The sequence below is a fragment of the Heterocephalus glaber genome, unplaced genomic scaffold, assembly GCF_053883595.1.
Source record: "Heterocephalus glaber isolate CG9 unplaced genomic scaffold, H.glaber_assembly_v1.0 deba00001454, whole genome shotgun sequence".
NCBI lineage: Eukaryota > Metazoa > Chordata > Mammalia > Rodentia > Bathyergidae > Heterocephalus > Heterocephalus glaber.
Genome location: NW_028258303.1, coordinates 13,821,312 through 13,846,313, shown reverse-complemented (window position 1 = coordinate 13,846,313; position 25,002 = coordinate 13,821,312). Strand labels below are relative to the sequence as shown.

The window sequence follows — 25,002 nt, the reverse complement described above, 5'->3', positions numbered from 1 at the left end:
TTTCACAGAAAATGTTTAGAGTTAAAGGGATCCATCATGGCTCCATGGCGCCAAGCACTGACTACACAGTGCCTGCCATTGTCATTGTTGTGATGTATTTTTTAAGATTAAGATTGTATTTCTAGATAATTGCCTCTTTAAAATATCTTTGGGAGGAATTAGGCAGAGCAGCATAATGAAGAAAAAAAACTGAACTAGGTATTTAGATACCAGCTTCTAACACTGACTGTTGCCTACTTGGTGCTGTTCAGCGTCACTTTCAGTTTTCTTCTGTGGAAAATGATGTAGAATCAGGTGATCTTCAGTGCTTGGTAGATTACAATTCAATCAGTGATTGTGATTTGTTGTAGCCTGGTTCAGTGATTTTCAAACTTATTGGGTAGCAATAAATGCTCACGCAGAAACACAATGTATTAGGTTGTTTTGGTTGCAGAAGTTCAGTTTAGGTGGTGAAGAGAATGTACTAATTAATCCAGCTACATTATGTGAAAAGGTGCAGCTGGGACTCCAAGAACAAGGTGAACCTGAGCCTGCTGCACTGCCACGAACTGCTCTCTGTGGATCTCATCTTTGTAGTGGTTTCATTCTATACAAGACAGTGTGTGGCCACTGGCCACTTAGACTTCCTTGGTGGTTCTACCACCAAAGTTCCACCTAAAAATACCTAGGAAAAAACTTTTTTTTGCTTTGGCTTGAGTCATATGCCCACCCTTGTAGCCAAGAAGGTGAGAGAGTCTCCTGAGCTGCATCTACCACTATACCTACTTGTGTAGAGCACAGCCAGGAATAGCTCCCTCAAAGGAAAGGAGCAATATTGGAAGAAAAAAGGAAGGCTACTGATGGATAGATGGACAGTATGTAAGATAGATTAAAAAAGTAAAGTTTTAGGTTTGATATACCTGGTCCTCTTTGTGTACTCAAGGTGGCTTACAAAGCAAAAATGCCCTCAGGATCTGAATGTTTAGGAATCAAAGGACTTGAGATGGGGCGTGTAGAAACAGGTGGGAGGCAGGAGGAGACTAAGAAGAACTTTATTTACCATTTTATGGAGCACTAATGTATCACATGGCATACTATTAATAATGGTAGAAAGCATTCATCATTGGCTGAGATAATGGCATCATCGGTGTCAAAACAGTATTTTGAAGAAGGGAACAAAGTGAAGGGTGATAAGAGAGTTGAAATGCCTGAAGAGGTGCAGAGGCAATGAGCAAATTCGAAAAGCCACTCCTCTTGGATGGGCATATAAATGATAGATGGGGTTGAGAGGGGAGAGGAGAGAGGATGAGAGAGTGAGAGGGTGTGGCGGAGAGGCGGGGAGTGGGGGAAGATGGGAAAATCGAGACAAGGGTAGTTCAGGAAAAAGTAGATGTTACTGGAAGTTTGGAGGCCTGTCATGTCCAAGCCGATCCTATTACTGTTCTTAAAATTAAGGTTATTTTACACTAATGAAAATGAGGAGCTAGGTGTGATGGCACACACCTGAAATCTCAGCACTCTGGGAGGTTGAGGCAGGAGGATGGCAAGTTTGAGCCCAGCCAACTGAGAAAAAAGGGCTGGGGATACAGTTCAGTGGGGATATAGCTCAGTGTTAAGGCCTTGGGTTCAATCCCCAATATTGCCCCCCTCCCAAGAATAAGAGGTAAAAATACATTTAATTGTTTTACCAGTTATACTTATTGAATGTTTAAATGTGAATTTTCTTGAAATGTTATGTAGCTATTTAATATGAGTGTGCACTGAAATAAGTAAAGTAAAAATTAATTCACCAAATAGTCATATTTTTCTTACATAAATAAAATATTGAAATAGTTGTCTTTTGAGCAAGCTGCTCAACAGAATTTGAGAAGAGACAAAGGAGTCTGGCATAGTGGCATACAACCATAATCCTCATATTTGGAAGGCTGAGGCAGGAGGATCAAGAGTTCAAGGACAGCCTGGGATACATAGCAAGTTTAAGTCTAGGTTCAAGAAAACATAGCTGTAAGGAATCTTATAGGACCATCTACCTGTGCTACTGTGAAAAATGTGGAGTGATAAGATTTTAGATAAAATATTAATTGCTAATTTTGAAAAGACACAGGTAGTCTCTAGAACCTTCAGTACTTTTATTTTATGAGAATGAACTTTGCAGTAATAATACAGACAAACAAGTGTTTTCAAACAAATTGTACTTACATATTGCTACTATTAAAGCAACTTGGTCAAAAAGGCCTTAATTAAGCCAGAAGTTTCAATTGGATATATCCCTCGTTCAAGATTTTTCTTTAAATTTTATTTTTATTGACATAATTGTACATATTTATGGGATACATTTCAATATATGTATTTGTGCAATGATCAGTTCTGGGTAATTAACATATCCATCATCTTAAGTATTACTAGTCTTCAGCAAAATGCAAATTAATCACAATGAGATACCATTTCATTCTAGTCAGAATGGCTATTATCAAAATTACAAAAGAAAACAAATGTTGGTGAGAAATGTGTAGAAAAAGGAATCTTTAAGTGGTAAATTAGCAGACCCATTATGGAAAACAGTAAAGAGGTTCCTCAAAAAAAAAAAAAAGTGTCATATGACCTAGCAATCCCACTACCAGGTATATATTCAAAAGATATAAAATCAGTATGCCTAAGAAAGATCTGCACTCCCATGTTTATTGCACCAGCATTCATAATAAAGACATTTTCTACTATATTCTAATGTATAATTTAAAGAAAATCATACTAACAAACAAGAAGTCTCCAGAAATGAGACCTCAAAAGTAGATTCTGTTGCCAATCCTTTTGCAAACTTTGATTTACTATAAAGCTATTTTTTAAAAAAATTTTGGTACCAGGGAACAAACTCGGGACCTTGCACTTTCGAGGCAGGTGGTAGAACCACTGAGCTAAATCCCTGGTAAAGCTATTTTTTAAACATGGCTAGGGCTGGGGATGCAACTCAGTGGTTGAATGTCTATGTCAAGCTCTGGGTTCTATCTCCAGCACTGGGTGTGTGGATGTGGAGAGAGGCTGAGTACTACTGTTTTGTTGCTGTTTTGGAATGTCTTTCAGAGTTCTATGAGAAAATTAAAAAAAAATTATTATTGAAAATTTAGTATCTAGTTTTTCATTGCCAACTATTTGAAAACGATTATTTCCTGTAAAATTTCCTGTTTATGTGTCAGCTTCCGCTACAAGGATGACTTACAAGCATAGGGTCTTTGTATCTCCGTGCTAAGTGTCTGGAACATAATACACCCTCTATATGTTTTATGGTAGGTCAGTGAAGAACTAGGAAAATATAGCTACAGGTACTTGAACTTAAGTCTGTGAAGATAATACATTACCTCAGTATTTTTATCTTTGTAGTGTCAGGGATGGAACCCAGGGCCTTGCTCATGCTAGGCAAAAATGCTCTACCACTGTGACTTAACATTTTTTGCGGTATTTATTTTCCCTTTCCCTTCAACATTCGGTAGTATTTCCGCTGGGGGAAATGTTTGTGGCAAGGAAAAATGCTTCGGCAAGATGTTATGGAGAGGCAGGTTCACTACTTTGAAGTGATTTTTTGCTTATAAAGCGAAAGATTTATTCATTGTATGTCAGCCTTGACTAAACAGCTGGAGAGGAACGAAGAACGTCCTCGGTCGTCTTTCAGGATCAAGGCCGTTCTGACACCTTTTAGAATGTGGTGCGGCTGGGAGGGAGATGGAAACAATCCAGGTGGAAAACAAAGTAGCCTGCAGTGTTTCGGTCCTGAGGGGCTTCTTCACTCACTCTTCACTTCCCTGGTAACACACTGATGCAGCTGTTCTGCAATGGTGGACTCTTCTAATAGCTGTTCAGTTCCGGGCGAATGATTTGTATTTTTACCGCACCCTGAACGACAACGGCATTTTACCTCGGTAATAGGGACTAAAATGAATTGCAATCAGCACAAGATGATTAGCGTGCTCGACAATACACTCCCGCGAGGGGAAACATCGCGAACGATGTCAAGGCACCCTTGACCTCCACGTAAGTATCCGAGCCTGGGGCGCGCATGAGGAGGAAATTGTGAAAAAGGCCTCTGGAGCCCGTGTCGTTTGCTTTTTTTGAACTGAAACTGTCTCACAAAACCAAAGCCACCCCCCCCCCCCCAATTTAAAATGTCAAGGCCACTGTCACACAGAAAACGGCAACCGTTTACATTTCAATGTTTTCCTTCTATAGCTGGCTCCAACGGCGGGGTGTAATTTTATCGCGAGAAGGGGAACTGGAACAGGACGGGCCAAACAGCGCGTCACAGGTTTTCCTATTTACTTTCACACGCGGCCACAGATGTCACTCGTTAGGAAGCCCGCCGGAGGCGCCGGGAGCGTTTCCTCGGCCGCGTCCCCTCACCCCGGGGTCTCACGGGTCCCTGAGCTGTCCCGGGCTCCCCGACCGGCCAAGTAGCCTCGCGCGCGCAGTGCACAGCGCCAGGCCCGTGCAGGACCCGGGCGACGCACCCTCGCAAGTGTCCTCACCGAGGAACACCACCTGGACGCGGGTTTTTGACACCCTCCCAGTCTTCGGAGCTTTACTCTGTTGAAGCAAGGAAAAGAGTAAGAAAACAGTCAAGGCGACGGGAAAAACAGGCACAGCGCGCGACCCCTCCAACCGCGCACGCGCACCAGAACAAACTGCGGCGCGAGGGGCGATGCCAAGCCGCGACTCTGGAGCTCCGCCCTCGACCCGCCTCCTTCCCGTCGCCCCGCCCCTCGGCCCGGGGCGAGGGGAGCAACTGACTCCCGCCCGCCCCTCCACGTCAATCACCCTCCTCCTCGCACTCTCTGCACCTTGTTCTTAATCTTCACACTGATAACGCCGGACGCTCGTCCCCAGCCCTCCGGGGTGCGAGCGTGTGTGAGCGAGCGCGCGAAGGCACCGCCAGCGGGCGTCCCTGCTCAGCTTCGGCCGCCACCGAGTCCCACAGCGGCGCGCCCGGCGCCTGAGGCCGCGGCCAGGCTCTGTGAGGCGCTCGGGCAGCCGCCGCGACTCGCATCCTCGGGTGGGCCTCAGCTGGCGCCCCGAGCCCGGTTCGCTCTCCTCAGCAGCCGTCGCAGCTGCGTTCCCCGCGGCCCGGCCCGGCCCGCCGCCCGCGTCCCCTCCGGCCGGCCGGGCCGCTCCCCCCGCGGGCTGCCTGCATGTCTGTGCTGCCCTCAGCCCCGCCGCCGCCGCCGCCTCCTCCTCCGCCGCCGCCGCCCCCGCAGCTCCGCCGCCCCGCCGCCGCCGCCCGGAGCCCGGCGCGCTGGATGCAGGTGAGGGGCTCGCGGGAGGCGGGCGGGCGCGAGCTCTCTGGAGCCTGAGCGCGCCGCGTGAGAGAGAGAGAGAGTGAGCTCCCCGCCGCGGTGACATGGCCGCGGCGGAGGGGCGCGCGGAGCGGGCTGAGGCGGGGCGTCCCCGCGCCTCCGGGTAGGCTCCGAAGCGCCGGGCGGCGGAGCGCCGGGAGACGAGGTGGGAGCTGGCCCGGCGGGGGGCGGGGGGCGGGGGTCCGCGCGCCGGGACTCGGCGGAGTGGGGCCGAGCGGCGCACCCTCGTCGAGCACCCGGTGACAGCGGCGCCGCGGGCCGGGCCGGGCCCCGGGGAAGCGCGCTGGCCTTCGGCGCGGCCTACCCGCTTCGGGCCCGCGCAGGTGAGGTTCGGGGGCGGGACGCGCCGATAGCCGCCGCCTCGTCCGCCTCCGCGTCCCCCGAGGCGAGGCTGGGGCTTCTGCGGGCGTTTCGAACGCGAGTCTTCCCTCTGTGGCTGGGAGACCTGAGAGAAAGTGAAACAGCTACAGATCGCGGAGTACGCGGCGTTTGGATCTCTTCTTCTCACCTTTCCTTCAGGCTGTGCGTGAGGGACTGGGTAAATAATTTGGGTTTTTGTTGGAAATACTTTCTTGTTGGTAAGATGTATTTTTTTTTTTTCTTTCTGTAAGATCAACATTTTCCTTAGAGGGGAGTAAGAAAAGGAAACTGGCTTCCTTGGCCTACAGTGTTGGTGGGATTGGATCGATTCTGTGCGTTTCAAATTGTTTCATCCTGCCTCCTAGGGGGGAAAGGCGGGCGTGCGCTGAGCTGAGGTCGGCGAGGAAGAGGAAGTTACAGGAGCTGTCATCTTCCTCCACTTGGTCTGCTGTTTAGTGAGCTCTTTAGGAAGATTGTGCTCAGGGAGTTCAGCTCAGCTGTTGGTACACGTTAGGCAGTGCCACATTTTAGGAGATACACCCTTATTGTTTCTAGTTATCGAAATTGTCACTCAGAAACAGTCACGTACCACAAACATGTTTTCCTCAAAACCTAGAGCAAACAGCCTCTACCCAGTGTGTGCTCTTGGAAAACTATTTTGAGAGTAGTATAAGCAAAACGCGATTATAAAGATAAAATCCGCTGCTAATAGGCGTACCATGCATTTCGGAACCAAATATAAATGGCATTTGGGTAATTATTTGCTGATTTAATTCGCTTCACCTTTTTATCTAGTTAGCTCATCTAGCTAGACCCCCTACTATGGAGAAAGTCATAAAACAGGTTTGATCCTTTTGACCATGCTCTGTATAAGGGCCAGAGATGGATCTTTGAACCTGGTCTCACAAAGAAATAGCAATATTGTTGCCTGAGGTGTGGGAGTAAGAGGAGGAAGGCCGAAGAGCTGTTTTCTGTTACCACTACTTGAGAAATAGTTTAGTACGTGTAGTTTAATGGCAGAGGGATTTAGTGACCTCAGTCCGAACCCTAGCTATGTCATTTTTCTTAACTGTTTGGCCATAGACAAAGTACTATATGTAGCATTAAAAAACTTTTGCTTTCTTATCTGCAGTAGGGAGATAGTATCTTTGTGTGTGCCTCTGTCACTTGGGTTTGGACCCTAGGCCTTGAATATGCTTAGGCAAGTGGTCCACTACTGAGTTACATTCCCAGCTCTTGTCATTCCTCCTCTCCCCACTACACACACAATTTCATTCTCCTTCAAGTGTTGGGATTACAGGTGTGTGCCAAAGTGCCTAGTTCCCTGCCCTTGTTTGTAAATATTGTCTTGAGTCACACCTCCCTAAATTGCCCAGCCTGGCTGTGAACTTGAAATCCTCCTGCTTCAGCATCCTGCGTAGCTGAGATTACACAGGTGTGTCCCTCTGTAACTCCATCCAGTGTTGTATTGTTCCTTGCTTACCTCCTATAATAACTTTTTAGTAAGGTTATGAGAATAAAATAATGAAAAATGTTTGGCATCTAGTTGATACTTAGTTTTAGTTTTGCCTACTACAGCCTTATAAATATTGAAAAAATTCATAACTATAAATATTATCAAGAGTAATAGTACGTAACTGTGAGTAAAAAACAAGATAATAGGATTTATACTGGGATGTAGCTTAGTGGTTGAGTGCTTGCCTAGCATATATGAAGCCCTAAGTCCCATCCTTTGTCAAAAAACAAAACAAAAATCTTAGAATGGTATCATGGTGAATGCCTTTTATCCTAGCACTTGGAAGGCCAAGGCAGGAAGATCACAAGTTGACATATTGAAGGCCAACCTGGGTTACATAGGGAGATCCTGTCTTGGAAAACCAACCAACCAACCAACCAAACAAAAGAAATCAGGACTGTGGAATAATTCAGAGTCCTTTGATATGCATACAGTATATATAAACATTTTTAATAAACATAAGTTTTTTCTAGAAGTAAAATTGTCATTAATGTAACTCACTATTTTAGTTCATAGAGAATAGTTATATTTCGTATTTTTTCATACTTTTGAATAGTCCATCAGTTTAATTACTTACGAGTTTTTGTTGTGTGGCCCTGAAAAAAAAATTAAGGTAGCATATACATGTTCTAATAAAATCACGCATTAAAAGGATCAAGGAACCAGAGTTTATATAAAGCCATAAAGAATAAGTACCACAGAAAATTCTCTATATAATTCAGTTCATGTTAATTCTGGTAAACAAAACCTCATAATATTTTTGAGTAGAATAAAAATCTTTTAACTTTGAATAATGTTTCATTTTTATTGTTTTGTGTGGGGTAGTAAATGTGTTCATTGAATTTTAACTGTATTGTCTGGAAAAAATGACAATGGAGTATAAAGTAAAAGCTAACAGAAAGTTCAGTGAAAGTTTTTTTCTTTTTCCTTTTTTTACTTGGTGAAGACAAGGCAAAGAGAGCATGGAGAGTTTCATTGGTTTAAGTTTGTGATGTCCCTGTTTACAAATGCCAGTTTTCTTAATTAGGCTCTATTTCATTATTATTTGTATCAACAAAGATAAACTTAAACTAACTAGATTTTTCTAAAACTAAAATTTTAACACATCTAGTTTAATTTTTTGTATATAAAAATTTCTGCGAGGTACTGCATTAGAATGCAGAGTATCCTACTTAAAGTGTGTGTTGTGGGTATGTGTGTGTTTACAATGAACAGAATACTCAACTGTCATATGATTATATTTAAAGAAAGAATTCTTAAAAATTATACATGATAATACTTATAGAAATGAATTTGCCTTTATTTGGTAATTTTTATTAGAGACAATGAATTATGTGGTATTTTAAAAACTTGCATATTTTTTTTTGTAACTTGAGAATTGAGGAAAACATTTCTCTGCAATTATAGTACATGATTTTGAGCTACTTGTATTTAGACAGTGAAATTTATTAACAGTGAAATTTCTCATGCTATCATTGTTTAAAGGAACTATATTACAACAAAATAAAGGTAGAAAATTGTTTAAGTTTTAATTTTACTTTTGTATTGGAGATTTAGCCCAGGACCTCTGCACTGAGCTACATCTTTCAGCACTTTTTATTTTAATTTCTAAAAACAAATTTGAGACAGGGTCTTGCTAAGTTGCTAGCCCAGGCTGGGCTTATACTTAGGATCCTCCTGCCTTAGTCTCTCAGAGTGCTGGGCTCACAGGTGTGCACCACCACACCTGGGTATGTTTTAAAATTTAGTGTTACTTAAAGGGGCTTTTAAACAATCTTTCAAAAATTCTTATTATGAATGTCTTATTAACTAGAGGGAATTAGAATACTTAGGAATTTCTGCATTTATTACTTTGGGGAATGTTAATTAGGATAATTAATAACACTCCAGCATTCCAGTGGCTTAACAGTTTTTTTCTCTTACATGACAGTACAGTGCAGGTGCTCCTGGGTAGCAGGCCTGTGGCTTTCCCCCAAGTGGTAATTTAGAGACCCAGGCTCTTTGTGTCTTGTCACTCCACTACTCTAGGATCCTGGAATCATACCTGTTCCCCATAGATCTTTACTAAGCAAGAAACCCCAGATTGACAGTGACATCTCCTCATTTCATTGTCAAGAATTTGTTACAGAGCCTTATTTGAATGCAGAGGGGATGGGATATGTAGTTCCCGGATAGTACACCTCTTGGTGAGCTCTGCTACAAGGGTCATTTTGTGGTGTTATTTTATACAGTAGCATATACTTACGAAATTCTGTCTAAAAAGTCAATTGTACTTAAGAATTCCTTTCCATCTTCAGAGAGTAAAATTGGAGGAGGAGGGAAGGAGGTATGGAGAGAAGGTGAAAAGGGATAAAAGCTGAGAAGGGGGAGGAAGAACTGACATGTAAGGGGCTTGAAAGACAGTGTACTTCAGGTATTTAAAGGTAAACAATTTTACAAAGAACATTATAATTGGATCTATATCCTTTGGTGGGTGTCTTTACTGTTCATTTATTGATTGTCATTGTGGTTTATTGGGTTATGGTTGTTTGAGTTACTTCTCTTTGTTCTTTGAAATCAGTTGAGATAAGTAGGGCAGAATTCTTCATTTTTCTAAGGAAACATTTTAAAAAGAATTTTCTTTCTCTCTTGGTGGGCAACAGCATTATTACTATTTATACTTAAGAGAAATATCACTTAAGTGAACTTCACCATGTTCTTGCTGTTTGCTGTTGCTGTTTTGTAATTTTAAAGTCATTAAAATTAATATATGTAAAGCTTAATCCAGAAATAACAAAACTATCAAGTAAGCAATGAAGGCTTAATTATTAACTTGTGCTTATGCTTCATGATAAAAATACTACAACTTTCTGTTACTAACTTCACTAACACTGGATCTCTAATACATTAAATGAACTTTACCTCTGGCCAACTTTTCTTTTGCTTTACTGAGGATCCACTGGACTATATATATTCCCAGCCCTTTTTATATTTTATTTTGAGACAAGGTCTCAATTGCCCATGCTGGGCTCAAATTTGCAATCTTCCTCCTTTTGCCTTTCTGGTAGCTAGGATTATAGGCAACCTTACTTGGCTGGACAGTGTTGATTTTAATGGATCACAGTTTATTCTCTCATTGCTCAGGATTCTTGCAATGTGAAACCTCAGTTCTATGTCACCTTTACATACTTTTATTTTAAGAATCCAGGCTGGGGATTTAGCTCAGTGGTTCCCCCGCCTGCCTTGCAAGCGAAAAGTCCCAAGTTCGATCCTTGGTACCAAAAAAAAAAAAAGAGAAGAAGCTAAGGGATTTTTAAGAGTTAGGGATCTTTGGGGGAGTTTATATCTGTCTATCTTCATTACCCAGATGGAAGATTTTTGAATAGTCTGGTAAATATTTCTATGGTAAATATTTCTAATATTTTGCATCTTGACAATTAAAAGCCTCAAAGACTCTGTACTCATTATTATACTATACTCAGTTCTAAAGAAAAGTGTGAAGCCAGGCACAGTGGTGCACACCTATAATCCTATCACTTGGGACACTGAGACAGAAATACCACAAGTTTCAGATCAGCCTAAACTACATAGCAGGACCTTGTCTTAAAAAAAAAAAAGTGTGAAGGATGTAGACGAGACCCTTGCAAAGCTTTTAGCTTGATGATAAAGGATATAATTTAGATATGTGAAAATAGGTAAACAAGTAGAAGCCACCACTGTATAAACTATAGATTTTGAGGGAGAGCAACAAAATGGAAGGTCAAAGGGGTCCACAGATACCTTAACAAAAATAGTTACCTTTTTAAAAAAACAGCTTTTCTGAAATATGACTCACATACTTTAGAAGTTACCCATATTGCTGAATATGGTGGCACATACCTATAATCCCAGTATTTGGGAGACTGAGAATTCAGTGCTGCCCTGGACTACGTAAATAGTGAGAACTTGTTTCAAAAAAACAACCCCCCCCAAAAAAAACTCCAACAAAAATACCCCAAACACAACGCCACTGAAACCAAACCAATCAATGAAAAAAGAACTCATTTAAAGTGCACATTTCAGTAATTTTTAGTATATTCAGAATTATGCAACTATCACCACATCAAAGGTTTTTTTTGTTTGTTTGTTTTTTTGAGACAGGGTCTTGCTTTGTAGTTCAGACTGACTTTGAACTCACTGTGTAGCACAGGCTGGTCTTGAACTCACGCCCATCCTCCTGCCTCAGCCTCCTGACTGCTGGGATTACAGGCATGCAGGATCATGACCCCAACCATGCTCAGCCTATTGTTTTGATTATTTGAGTCTCATTTCCATATCAATTTTAGGATCAGCTTGTCAAGTTCTTGAAAGAAGCAGGCTACGGTTATAAGTATAAGTCTGTGGCTCAATTTGAAGAGCATTGTTATCTGAGCAGTGTTAAGTCTTCCTATTCATGAAGAGTATGTCTATTCAAACCTTTAATTACTTTAAATGTTTTATAGTTTTCAGAGAAGTTTTACATTTTTTTGTTGCAATTACTGCCGAATATTTTATTCTTTTAAATGAAATTGTTTTCATTTGATGTTTTTCTTCCTTTTTTTCTTTTTTTGAGACAGGGTCTTCCTATGTAGCCCAGGCTAGCCTTGAACTCCTGCTGATCCTCCTACTTCTGCCTCCCAAGTGCTGGGATTACAAGCATGTGCCACCATGCCCAACTTTCATTTGATTTTTTTGATTCATTGCACATGTACTACAAAAATCCAATTAGTTTTTGTTCATTGATCTTCTATCCTGTAACTTTGCTGAACTTGTTCTAATAATTTTTAAGTGGATTCCATAGGATTTTGTGTAAACAAGGATCATGTCACCTGCAAATAAATGGAGTCTTACTTGTTCAAGATAGATGCATTTTATTTTGTTTTCTTGCTTAATAGCTCTGACTAGACCATCTAGTACATTGTTGAAAGAAGGAGCAAGAGTTAAAAACTTGACTTGCACCAAACTCTTGTGTTGTTTCTGACCTTAGGGGGAAAGCATGCAGTCCTCCACCATTAAGTATGAAGTTAGTTGTGCATTTTTCATAGATGTCTTTTGTTAGGTTGAGGACGTTTACTTCTATTCCTAGTTCATTTTAAGTGGTAGTGTTTTTGTGGAAAGGTGTCAGGGTTGAGTTTGAGGGAAATGTGAAACATGGGTTGGAAAAACGAAGATATTCTGTTCAGTGGTGAATGCCAAATAATGCTTGACTATTTCTAGAAGCGATACTAGATTTAACCCCCTTTTCCCTCTTTTCCCTTCTTTGCTTTTTCCCTATTTTTTTTTCATGGTCTCTGATCATTCCTATTGATCTATATGCACATTTGTAGGGCCCTTAATTCTTTACTGAAGAGCTGAATAATTGAGATTTCTTGAGCAGTAGAGAACACCATTTCAATAAAGACACCTGGATATGGTGGTGCATACCTGTGATTTGACACCAGCTTAGTAACTTGGTAAGACCCTATCTCAAAAATTTAAAAAGAACTGTGAATGTAGCTCAGTACGAAGGCCCTGGGTTCATCTCCCAGTAGTACTACAGAACAAAGAACAACAACCAAAAAACCCTCAGAAAACTATATTCGGTAAAAACAAGGTGAAGAATTTCCAGTTTGATATCTAGCTTTGGAGAGGATCACAAGAAGCAGAGAAAAAACTAACGAATGAAATGCTAACTGTAGAGTTAAAAAGAAGTGTCATCATGGGGGTGTTGTTAATGAAGTATTCCATGTTTAGTATAGTTTAAACCTGGCTATCAGGCAACCCCGCCCTCCATTTAGCATACAGAATTTTCTTTTTTTGGTACTGGAGGTTGAACTTGGACCTTGTGCTTGTGAGGGGGGCTGTGGCACCACCACTGAGCTAAATCCTGGCCCAAGAGTTTTGATTTTGTAAGTTTTCTAAAATATTTAATAGAGCTTTAAGGATTTTTTCTATAATGTACTTATGTTTCATTTGATGATTACTCTTTAATTTTTGAAATTTTAAGCTTCTATAGTATGCTTTTATTCTGATTAAATGTCTTTACATTTTTGTTCTCAGAAGTTAAAATGTAAGGCAGAATTGGAAAGTGGTAATAGAAATATTTTGGTGGAACTGTGGCTTGAACTCATGACCTTCACAGTGAGCATTACATCTCAGCCCTTCATTTATTTATTTTTAAAATTTTGAGACAAGGTCTTGTTAAGTTGCCAAGGCTGGTCTCAATCTGGTGATCCTTCTCCTCATCCTTTCCAAGTGTAGGATTACACATGTGCGCCACCACACTGACTGGTATTCTTTTTCCTAGTAGGATTGATAGTTTCTATTTTTTTCAGTCCATTTTAAAATGTTACACATAAAATTTATTGTTTTAAAGATTTAAGTACAATTTGTTGTAGGAAAGACTCATTCATACTGCATAGATGCTTGGTAATTTTAGGCTTTCAAATATTTCAAATATTTCATTTTTAATATTTGAAGTTGGTAACAGAATAAAAGTTAAACACTTTATATTCATTTTTTTGCAGAGAGCCTCTTCTTTAGTTTAAACTTACTTCTCTTTTCATATGTTGCTTAAAAGATTTCCTAAATAAGTATCATAGATCAGAGTTATATAAGTTACAAATACTACTAAAAGAGTAGAACTAAATTTAGGTTATGCCAACATTAATGTCACTTTATTCAGACTTCATTGGGATCTGTACATATATACCTATTGCTTTCTGATTGTAATGCTCATTATATTTAAATGAAATCCCCAAACTACCTACAGAGTGCATTCTGTAGTTTCATATGTGGTACAATCTTCTGTAATATCTATGTGTACATTTATGAAACAATATGAATTTTATGCAGAATGGTAACTTGAAACACTCTTAAGAATTTGAATCACCAAAAATAGATCTAACCTAGTAGTACATATTTATTAGGCTTCTACTGACTACAAGGTATTGTTGTCATAGTTCTGGAGAATAAAAAGAAATTTAGGATATGGTTTTGTGTGTGTCGGGGGGGTGGTGGCGGCTGGGGATCAAACTTAGGGCCATGTGCATGGTATGCGTGTGTTCTAATGCTTAGTTATAGCCCTAGTTCCAAAGAATAGTCTTTACTAGGGGATGTAATAATCCTTAATGTGCTGTTGAGTATCAAGGATGTGAAAAGCCACTCCCTCTCCCTTTAAATGTGTAATTTTAATTAGTCTTCATGAAAATTTTGTGAGATAGGTAGTACACTTCTCAGTCTGAAAAGGAGTTAATAATGAGAGTCTTAAATCTTCTGTTTTCTAGCTCTTAGGATATTCAGTTAATTTCTCCATGTTTCTAGTTTCCTCATGTGGAATAGAGAGATAGTAACAGTCCTTATCTCATAGAGTTGTGTAATGATTAAATAATATGATAACTGTAAAGTGCAACACTACCTGGCATATCTATAATAAAAAAACCCCTCTATATGTTACCTATTACTGTTTCTTCTTATTAGAAAACATGCAAGTTAATTAATGTGCTCAAGATTATAATAGGATCTGTTTCACTCCAGAATGCTTACTTTGTACACTTATACAGGGCATTTAAGTCTGGTTATAGCAAACACTTGAAGGCAAAATATGCCAGGTGACAAAGTAACATCAAGTGCTGTAACGTACAGAGTACATTTGAATAAAAGAGGAATTGAAGTTTATTTTCCCTTTATTATGAAGAGATGAAAAGAATGGAATAAATTAATAGATTACTGAAACTTCATTCTTCTTAATCTACCAGCCTCCACTATTAATCCTTTAATGTATTCATTATACACTTTGTCACTAGAGAATTCCTTGTAACATTCATTGCACATTCCTCAAATTCCCTACTTGAAATACTTCAATAGTAATATTAGTTACTATTTTCTGGATACATATTATGTACTAGGGCATGAATCAGTAAGATTTTTCTGCAGAGAAATACACAATACATATTTTGACTTTGTGGGTTATGTAAGTTTTTCATTGCACATTTTAATTTTTGTTGTAATTTGTATGTGCCTGTGTATGTGTACTGGGGATTGAAACCCAGATAGTCTACCACTGAGGGACATTATCAGCCTTTAAAATTTTCTTATTTTGAGACAGAGTTGGTCTGAGTTGCCCATTTTGGTTTTGAACTTGTGATTCTCCTGCCTCCGCCTCCTGAATAGCTGAGATTGTACAAGCATGTTCCACTGTACTCAGCTTCTAATTTTTTTGTTTTTTAATAATTATTTACAAATGTAAATATTATTAACTGTTGTCAAATTAGGTTGTAAGGAGTTTGCTGATCCGTGTGCTAGGAAATTTACAAGAAATAACTCCTTTCTTGTTACAATACTGGTAAAATCGATGTTGTCCTTTTAAGTTGAAGATTCTGAAGTTTTAACAAATTTGATAAAAGTCACATAGTAAATTACAGATTCAGAATTAGGTCCTGGGAATTCTTAAACCTGTGTACTTTTCAAGATATCTACTGCTTCCTATTGTTTTTAGAATAAGATGCAGGTTTCCTAACATTATAAGTAGGGCTCATCATGATCTTGTCTTTGTTTACCTCTCCAGTTTTATTATTACTCTTTCCTCTCACATATTTTCTCTAGCTTAGCCATAATGAGTTACTTATAGCCTGGTCTATGCTTTTCATGTACCTACAGTACCTTATACTGTAGTACCTCACTGAATTTAATAATTAACCTCATACGCTCCCTACTCTGGGCAACCTTGCCTGAAACTTCTAATCTTGCTTTATGATCTTTTTCTTTGTTCTTTTAGCGTCCTGTGTACTCCTCTTTGATAATATTTACCACATTATCTCATATATATTGTTTAGTCTGGTTTCCATTACACTGAGATATTTTAATGGCATAGATAATACACCTCACCTTTACAGCTCAAGTGTTTGATACATAGTAGGAACTTAATACAATGTTTTGCATATGGTAGGGACTTAGTATATAATAATCAAATGGCATTGCAAAGTTGAAATTATATTAACAAGTATCTAGTTGTAGAAAGAGTGAATCCAGATTTAAGATGAATTGGCAAATAAGTTAATTTTTGGTTAACTTCCATGGCTTGAATGGGAGGGAATATAGGACCAGTAAGGCAGGTTGGAGCATGATTATGAAGTGGTTTGAATATCTGGGTAAGGAATTTTAAGTCTGTCCTTGCATCAATACAAACATTTGAACTCTAGAGCAGCAGGGTTTTTTTTCTTAATCTGTAAACTGGGATCTCTTATTAATATCTCCATTTTATCTTGTTATATTGCTTTACATATTTTGTAGAACACTCATTAACTGTACACATATTTTTATTAGTAGACCCTCACATGTGGCTCAGAAATCTCATAATTATCAATACTGTTAAAGACATTGGGAACCATTGATAATTTTGAGCAGGTCAGTGGCAGTTTGAAATTTATTTATTTTTGCAATCTTGGAGATCAAACCTAGGGTCTGTGCATGCTAGGCAAGTTCTTTACCACTGAGTGAGCTATACCCCTAGTCCTTGAAATTTATTCTTTCTTATTTGGCAGTACTGGGGATTGAACTCAGGGCCTTTCATTGAGCTGCATCATGGCTGTTTTTATTTTGAGATAAGTGTTTTGCTAAATTCCCCAGCCTTGCCTTGAATTTGTAATCCTCTTACCTTAACCTCAAGTAGCTGAGATTATAAGCATGCACCACTGAGTCTAGCCTGCAATTAATTAATTAATTAATTAATTTATTGGTACTGGGGGTCGAACTCCAGTTCTTCCGCTTTCGAGGCAGGCTGTGGAACAGTGAGCTAAATCCCCAGCCCTGCAATTTATTTTTTAAGGAAGATATGGTTAAGATATGCAGAATATTTTTTTTTTTAAACAAGAAGTTTATTTAAACAACAAGTCACTTAAAGGGAAAACTATCTAGGATTCTTTTTCTTTTAAAGAGTAATTTACTCCTACATAAAGACAGATTGCCCTACATGTAACAGCTCCATACAAAAAAGTCATAAAATTGTCCTTGGTTTTACAATGATAAATGAAAAACATTAAAATTCACCAATCAAACAAGGTATGCAAGGATTTTTATGTTGTCTTTTCTGTTAAAACAGAGCAAAATAACTTACTGGAATATAAAGATAAGAGCTGATGAGCATGCCACTAATGGAGAGAGGGAATTATTTTCACAGAAGCAGTATCTCCCCATCCCGTCTCCATCTGATGTCAATCAAAACATGTACAATAAAGGAATGGGGAAGGTGTAAATGAAAGAATAGAAAAAACTATACTGTAGTCGTCAGGATGTGGTGGAACCAAATTGCAGTTTTCTAATTGAGAATGTATTCTTTGTAAGAACAGAGTTCTGGAGTAGAGTTGTTGCATGTTCCCTTTTTAGTAGACACCTCCTGTCTGCTGCTGGAACACATCAGTTGTATGTTCGTCCTCCATTTCCAGCTGTGCAGGTGTGTCTGTTTCATTGATTGGCTGTCCATCAAATCGGAATCTATTCTGCCTCATTGACAAACCCTGTCTTTCTCAATAGGCTTTCTTCATTAGTTTACTAAGTGGTGTATGCCTCTTAATTTTTTTTTTTTGGTACCGGGGATTGAACTCAGGTCCTTGCGCTTGCTCAACAGGCGGCGAAACCACTGAGCTAAATCCCCAGCCCAATGCCTATTAATCTTAAACTGCACCACAGAACCATCCTGCCCCGCCACCTTCAAGTTAATATGATCGTTGTTCTCAGTCTTGACTCCTTCCTTGGGCTTTTTGTAGGCCATAGGGAGCGCCCTAGTCTTCTCACCTGCCGCTTCACAAAAGAGGTACCAGGTCCGCACCGAAGGAGCCCACAAGCAGCTCCTGGGGCGGCTGAAGGAGGCGGCAGCGGTAACGGAGGGAGAAGGCGCGCTGATATGCAGAATCTTTTGAGATGCTAATGGGAGGAGGGAGGCATTTCTAAAAAGACTTAAAATATAAAAGTGAAAAGTGGATCTGTGTTGTAATAGAACAGAAAGTTTTCAAGTGATATTGGTTATTCAGTATGAAGTTAGACAAATGAGAAAACAGAAGAGACAATTTTTGGGAAGGGAAGTATGAATTTTGTGTTAGATGAATTAATTGGTTAATTTTTTTTAAATTGGAGTGATTTGTTATGCCTGAGTAACTTGAATTTCTTCATGATTGATTTCCCTTTCTGTCTCTAATTCATGGATTCTTAACCTTTGTTTGGTGTTGTAAACTCCAGGGGCATTCTGGAGAAGGTTGTGTATCCTTTTTGGAAAAATAATTTTAAATGAATGAAAGAAAGTAAATGAGATTAAAAAAGAACCTGTTATATTGAAACACCAAAATATATAAAAACAAATTTGTGATACAGTAATATATGTGCTTCTTTTTCAGTACATTTAAATAACAAGACCTAGTGTGAGTCTAATGACTACCATAATTTTGAATTAATGATGCATGTAGGTGATATTTTGAAATCTGTGTCAACTATTATGTGATATAAAAATGTAATTAGTGACATAGCTATGGCTAATATGTACTATGTTAAATGAGGCTAATATATATTACGTTAGATGTACTATTTTCTGTACTATGTTAAATTGTCTAGATCTATGTGACACAGGTTCTACAGTTAGAACTGCTGGGCATGATGTTGCACACCTGTAATCCCAGGAGGAGGACTGTCCGGAGTTTGAGGGCAGCCTGGGCTACATAGTGAGTTTAAGGCCAGCTTGAATAACAGAACGAGTCCTTGACTAAAAAAAACCCCCAAAACCCAAACCAAACAACCCCCCCCCAAACCAAAACCAAACAAAAAATACATTAGAACTTACTGGAAACAGTAATATAATTTTCTTTCTATACAAATTAACAGGTGCCTGAGATTTATAGACAGATTAATAATTTTTATATGGTAGCCTGGTTTCACTGCTTTATGTACAGTATTTTTGTAATAGTGATATACATTTCTCTGCAAATGGTAGGTAATATTTTATTGCTTTTTGGAAGTAATAGATATTCTTTGTAAAAAAGCAACATTCAAATGATATCAAAGAATATTTTTCTGGTTATTTATGAACTTGGGATCTTTCTGCCTCGGTTTCCTGAGTAGCCAGGCTCTAAAGACCTGGCTCTGTTTGTATACTTTTTAAAGGATAGTTGCTAGATCAAAGTAATTACACATTTAAGAATTTGATACATCTTTGTCAGGTTGCTCTTTAGAAATTTTCTGTAAAATTATCCTGTCATCAGTATATTATTAATATTTGCCATTCTGACAGTAAAAAGTCATATATATTTTAAAATTTGCAGGTTTTTTGCTAATAGTAGTAGGAATTTTTTTTTTTGGTACCAGGGATCGAACTGGGGACCTTGCGCTTGCGAGGTAGGTAGTGGAACCACTGAGCTAAATCCCCGACCCAGTAGTGGGAATTTTTATTTCAGAAATTTTTGGGCCTGCTGTATTTATTCTTTTATGATTTGCCTGATTATGACCTTTACTTTAGATTTTGCTTTTGGAGTGTTTACAGTTTTTTTTACTTATTTGTAAGACCTATTTGTATTGTATTGTATTTTAAAAACATTACCTTGGTGCCTCATTTATCTAAGCACCTGTACTCCACTCTTGAGTGTGTCCTATATCTACCTCTAGTAAATCCTTCTCATGTCTATTAAAAAAAATTACCTTATTGTTTATTATGAAAGTTCCAAGAAATAGTATGTGTGGTCCTTAGTGTTCAAAACCAGATAGCCATGTGGTATGAATACTGCCTTGAAAAGGAGATTGAAACTTCATATAGTAATGAGGAAGTCATTTAAGCCTAATGTGAACATTTTTTAGTAGTGTGATTTTAAAAGGAGGAAGAATAAGTTAAGGCATACTACATACCTAAGGGATATATGGGTATATTATAATAAATGATGTTATAATAATGTTAAATATGTTATAATAATGATGTTATCCATTATTTATTACATCTGGGTGAAATAACTTTTTTCTCTCATTAGCATGATAGTAAGGATAAGAATAGCAATACTAACACATGGTATATTTATACTGTGTGTATAAATTAAACACAAATTTAAGTAAATTTTACTATTACAAATTACAGTATTTGTATCACACTTCCCAATTAATCATCAACCTAGTTAAAAACTGCTCCATTCAGATTTTGTTCTTAGCAGTTCCTCTGTGAAGTTTATGTACATTCTTCATTTAATTACAGTGATTTGTAAACAATAGTATTTGCTTTGTGGAAAGTAATTTTACATACATTTTGGAAAGAGATGGTGAATAGGTAAAATGTTTTTAATATAGTAATTATTGTTTACATTTTTATCTTTCTTAGACTAAGATTTTTAGGGCGGGGGAAACCATTCTGTAATGAATTTTGTTTTTGTTTTTGTTTCTGTTTTTGGTACCGGGGATCGAACTTGGGTCCTTACACTTGCGCAGCAGGCAGCGAAACCACTGAGCTAAATCCCCAGCCCAGATCTGGGAACTTTATTTTTTTTTTCTTTGGTACCAGGGATCGAACTGGGGACCTTACGCTTGCAAAGCAGGCGGCGGAACTACTGAGCTAAATCCCCGGCTCTGTAATGAATTTTGGATACATGTTTATATAAAGTGTTACATTTTTTGCTCCTCTTCTTTTTTTCTTTTGGTAAAATAACTTCAAAACAAAACTTTAAAAAATTTCATTAAAAAACTTTTAGCTTTTTCTCAAGTGTTGTAATAATGGATATGGATTATTTGTATTAGGGTTTCAAAATGGATAACATGGAGGTACCTACCTGTAATTCCATCACTTGGGAGACTGAGGGAGGAAGATGGTGAGTTTGATATAACATAGATGCTGTCTCAAAAAACGAAAATCAAACAACAAAATGATAAATTCTATTCCTTGGTCCTGGCCTACTATGCCTAATATGTTGTATGTATACTGTCACTGTTCTGTAAGATTCAAAACAAAAGAAGGAAAGTCTGTATTGGTTAGTTCAGAAGAAAGGTAATGAATTTTAAATAACAAAACAGGAAGTTTGTGCCTGAAGATGGATGCATTTTGACTGTAGGATTGAAATCTGGAAGAACATTTTATTTAGTGTTCTTCATTGCTTTTGCAAAGTATCTATCTGCCAAGAGAACAGAAATCCAAGTTAAAGGTTCTGTTACCTTTGTGGGAAATGATGAACAGTACTCTTTTTTTCTGCTAACAAAATCTGGGTATCTGTATTTTTCAGGGGCTGTTTTTTGCTTTCACATAGGGCCGAACTCCTTTTCCTGGAACCAAGGTTGATTCAAACCTTTGTAAGCTCTTATGGTCTTTATCTTTTTAAGCAGCTCTTTTAGGAACTATTTTTAATGTTGACACCTCTTCACTTGAAACCTTTTCTCATAGGTACAAAGCACCACCTTCTTGGCAGTCATTTGTGTAAGTAGAGCGGATGCAAAAAATTAAGAGTTAGTGTTTTGTTTAGTGCTGTTTGGGATCAGTGTGAGTCAGCATTGGACCTACCTTTCTTTTGAATGCTTTCATAATTAAGATGTTGGCACCATGGAACCTTTTCCTGGATAGACCTTTTCTTTGTGCTTGTTGAGTATTACCTCAGACAATCTGGTTATTGAGATTTTTCTGTTTTACTCCACTGTTTTTATTGTACACTTGTGGATTTAGATAGGGCTTTTCCCACATTTTAAGCCTTTGTTATCAGAATAGTAAGCTATTTTAAACATAAATATACAGACATATAACACTGGACCATTCTATAAAAGTATGAGACAGCTATTATGGTTACTCTCAGACTTTCATATTGTTTAAAATTTTGTATTAAAAGTTGAACTTAAAATATTTTCTCAAGGAAAAGCTAAAATAATTAAAAAAGTTATTCATTATGAAAAGGACTCATTTGTTAAACCTTTAGTTTTTGATACTATCGTGTTTGGTTTTCTAGTAATTGAAGCCAGACAGTATCTTGAATTAGTGTTTAATTTTTTTGATGCAGTACCTTCTTAGTTTTATATTACAAGTGACTGCTTACATAGACAAACACATGTATTAGTGAAATATTACTCAACTCATTGATTTTGTATTCAGCTAGTGAGGCAGAGCCCAAAATTGAAAGGTGGGAAAAGGGAAAAGATGAAGGATTTCGTATGAAGTATTAGATTGTTTCTTCATTTCTTCCCTCTGAGTCTAATTTTTCTAGTGAATTTTTTACTTTGTTTTTTTGGGGTTTTTTTTGGTACCGGGGATTGAACTTCGGTCCTTGGGCTTGTGCAGCAGGTGGTGAAACCACTGAGCTAAATCCCCAGCCCTGAATTTGTTACTTTGAGTGAAAGAACTTTCATACTTTTACTTTTTTTCATTATTTTTTTTCATCTCAGTGATATGTGATCATTTTACAGTTACTTTTGCATTTGTTTCATTTTATGTCTGAATGTAACATATTTTTTACCCTGTTTATAGCTGCAAAGATGCCTTCATTTCTGGTGGATTTAAAGAAACAGTTTGTGTTAAGGGATTATTGTTTACCTTTCTTTTGGGTTGTATAGCCAGTTGATTTAGGAGAATACTTTACTTGGGGGGCTACTTGTTATTACTTAGTAATTTTAGAAGAGAACTTAGAGTATACTTACTGTTTTTAAAGTGTAGACACCTTGTGGATACAGTATTCTTGCTTCAGTTTTTTCCTTCCTATTTAACGTTAGTAAGTGTTGACTATGTAGTGGAAAAGAGAGAAATTAAAAAAAAAGAATTGTAGCTGGGCATGATGCCTGTGCTCCCCACCAGCAGCACTCAGGTGGCTGAGGCCAGAGGATTGCTGCGAGTTGAGGGTTAGCCTGGGCTACATAGTGAGTTTAGCCTGGAATACACAGCGAGACTGTCTCAAAACAAAAAATAAAAAGCAAATTTGTAGTAGTCAAATAAAGTGAACTTTGATTATCAGTATGTTAAGGAGAATGCTGGAGAACAAATTATTACCTGTTTATCCTTGAACATATGCTATAAGTATGTGTGTGTCTTGGTTATATAGTAATATCTTGAGTACATAATAGATAGGATGGAAGTTTTATTCTCCTTCTATAGGCTGTGCTCTTATTTGAACTTGCAAGTGCCCCTCTAAGACAGAGATGTTAGCTGATTAGGAGTTAGGTTGACAGAGAATTTGGAGGACAAGAGTACAAAAAAATCCCCTCTCAAATCATTTTAACAATTTTTCAGTGTCTGTGTTAGTGACTGAAGTAGGCAATGAAAGGAATTGCTAGTATCAGAATTCATTAAGGTAGTGAATGGGAATATGGATTTCCTGTGTTATCACTGAATTTGTTAAATAGTAAGTTGTACTGTAATAGGTATATATTTGCCATTCATTTTTCAGAAAAATAAACTTTTAAAGCACTATGTGCTCTAGGTTTACTAGGATTCAGTGTGTTTAGGATATGATAGTAATAGGCTTTTGGTGCTGATGTGCTGGGACTCCAGCCATATCATTATCTCTCCTGCTAGTTAGGGTTCTCCCTGTCTCTGAGGTTTCCAAATTGTACATATGAAGAAAAGTGAGAATTGAATTTCCAATTTAACATATAGCACTTATGTTGGGCTCTTTTAAAATCATGGCCTCTTAGGGCTTCCTACGCCTTAACCTCTCCTGCTTCTAGATGAGGTTTTTGGAAAGCAGTTTGCTGAAATTTCCAAAACTCTCTGTTTTCTTTCAGCAGAATTGTTTTAAAATTTATGTTGTTATATATATCAATAGTTCACTCATTTTTAATTGATGAATTCATTGTATGGACTATTTTTGCATTAGTCCATTGTTAGATAGTTCACTTCTTTCCATTTTGTGTTATTACAGATGAAGCTGCTAAGAGCATTTTAAGTTCAGTTGAATCTTTCAGGTGATCCAACCTTCCCTCCCTTTCTTCTTCCCTTCTTTTGTCCTTTCCTTTTCTCCCTTCTTCCTTCCTTCTTTCTCTTTCTCCCTTCCTCCATAGGAGTGGAATGCCTGGGGTAATATGGTTTTAGATGTACAGTATGCTTAACATTTTTAAAAAATGGCAAATTATTTTGCATTCTCATCTACAGTTCTATTTGCTCTGTGCTTTCACTTGATCAGTTTTCAAAATGTTTAACAATTCTAACAGGTGTGTGGTAGTGTCTCATTGTGATTTAGTTTTCATTTACCTGGTGACCTTAAGCATTTTATCATGTGCTTATTTGCCATCCATCTCTTCTTTGGTGAGTACTTGTTGGATATTTTTTCAATTTTTTTTCTGGTACTGGGGATTGAACCCTAGGGTTACTCTTATCACTGAACAACATCCCCAGCTCTTTTTCATTTTTATTTTTGAGATAGGATCTAACTAAGTTGTTCCAGTTGGTCTTGAACTTGTGATCTTCCTACATTTTGTCCCAGTGTCTGAATAGCTTTTTCATTTTCTCAGTAATGTTTTTTAAAGAGCAAAGGTTTTTGATTTTGGTGAAATCCAAGTTACTATTTTTGTTTTATGGACTCCTTGTTTTGGTGTTTTAAGAAACCTTTGCCACCAGGCTTGGGGGCACATGCTTATAATCCCAGCACTTGGGAGGCTAAGGCAGAAGGGTTTGAGTTTGGGTTACATAGTGAGAATAAGGCCAGCCTAAACTACTGGTATATAGTGAGACCCTGGCTGACAAAACAGAACAAAACAAACTTTGCCAAACTCATGATCATTAAGATTTTGTCCTGTATTTTTTCTAGATGTAGGGAGCTATTTTACTGCTAACCTCTGTGTTCTCTTGATTTGTTCAGTTATCTTTATGCTAATAACTCTGCCATGGATATTGTAGCTTTATAACTC

General features: G+C 38.2%; 2 protein-coding genes across 8 annotated transcripts in view; one reads left to right on the top strand and one right to left on the bottom strand.

Annotated features, from left to right (window-relative positions):
- Positions 1-2,087: 2,087 nt before the first annotated feature.
- LOC147827147 (uncharacterized) lies at positions 2,088-6,002 on the bottom strand. Its single transcript, XM_087215883.1, has 2 exons — positions 4,806-6,002; positions 2,088-4,551 (listed from the first exon to the last, which is right to left on the bottom strand). The coding sequence occupies exon 1, from the start codon at positions 5,935-5,937 to the stop codon at positions 4,813-4,815; it is 1,125 nt and encodes a 374-aa protein (XP_087072009.1). The 5' UTR covers positions 5,938-6,002; the 3' UTR covers positions 2,088-4,551; positions 4,806-4,812.
- Positions 5,121-25,002, top strand: part of Cnot6l (CCR4-NOT transcription complex subunit 6 like) — a 127,735-nt gene continuing 107,853 nt past the window's right edge. For 2 of the 7 annotated variants that reach the window (XM_013073355.3, XM_087215875.1), the window contains exon 1: positions 5,121-5,267. The gene's annotated coding sequence lies outside the window, so the exon portion shown is untranslated. Of the gene's footprint in view, positions 5,268-5,441; positions 5,464-5,716; positions 5,857-25,002 lie in introns of those variants that run through there. The other 5 variants (XM_087215882.1, XM_087215879.1, XM_087215881.1 and 2 more) reach the window with 3 other exon arrangements.

Bases quoted from the DNA above. Each gene is read 5' to 3' on its own strand.
- LOC147827147 (XM_087215883.1), bottom strand. From the start codon at position 5,937: ATGTTGATCTTACAGAAAGAAAAAAAAAAAATACATCTTACCAACAAG.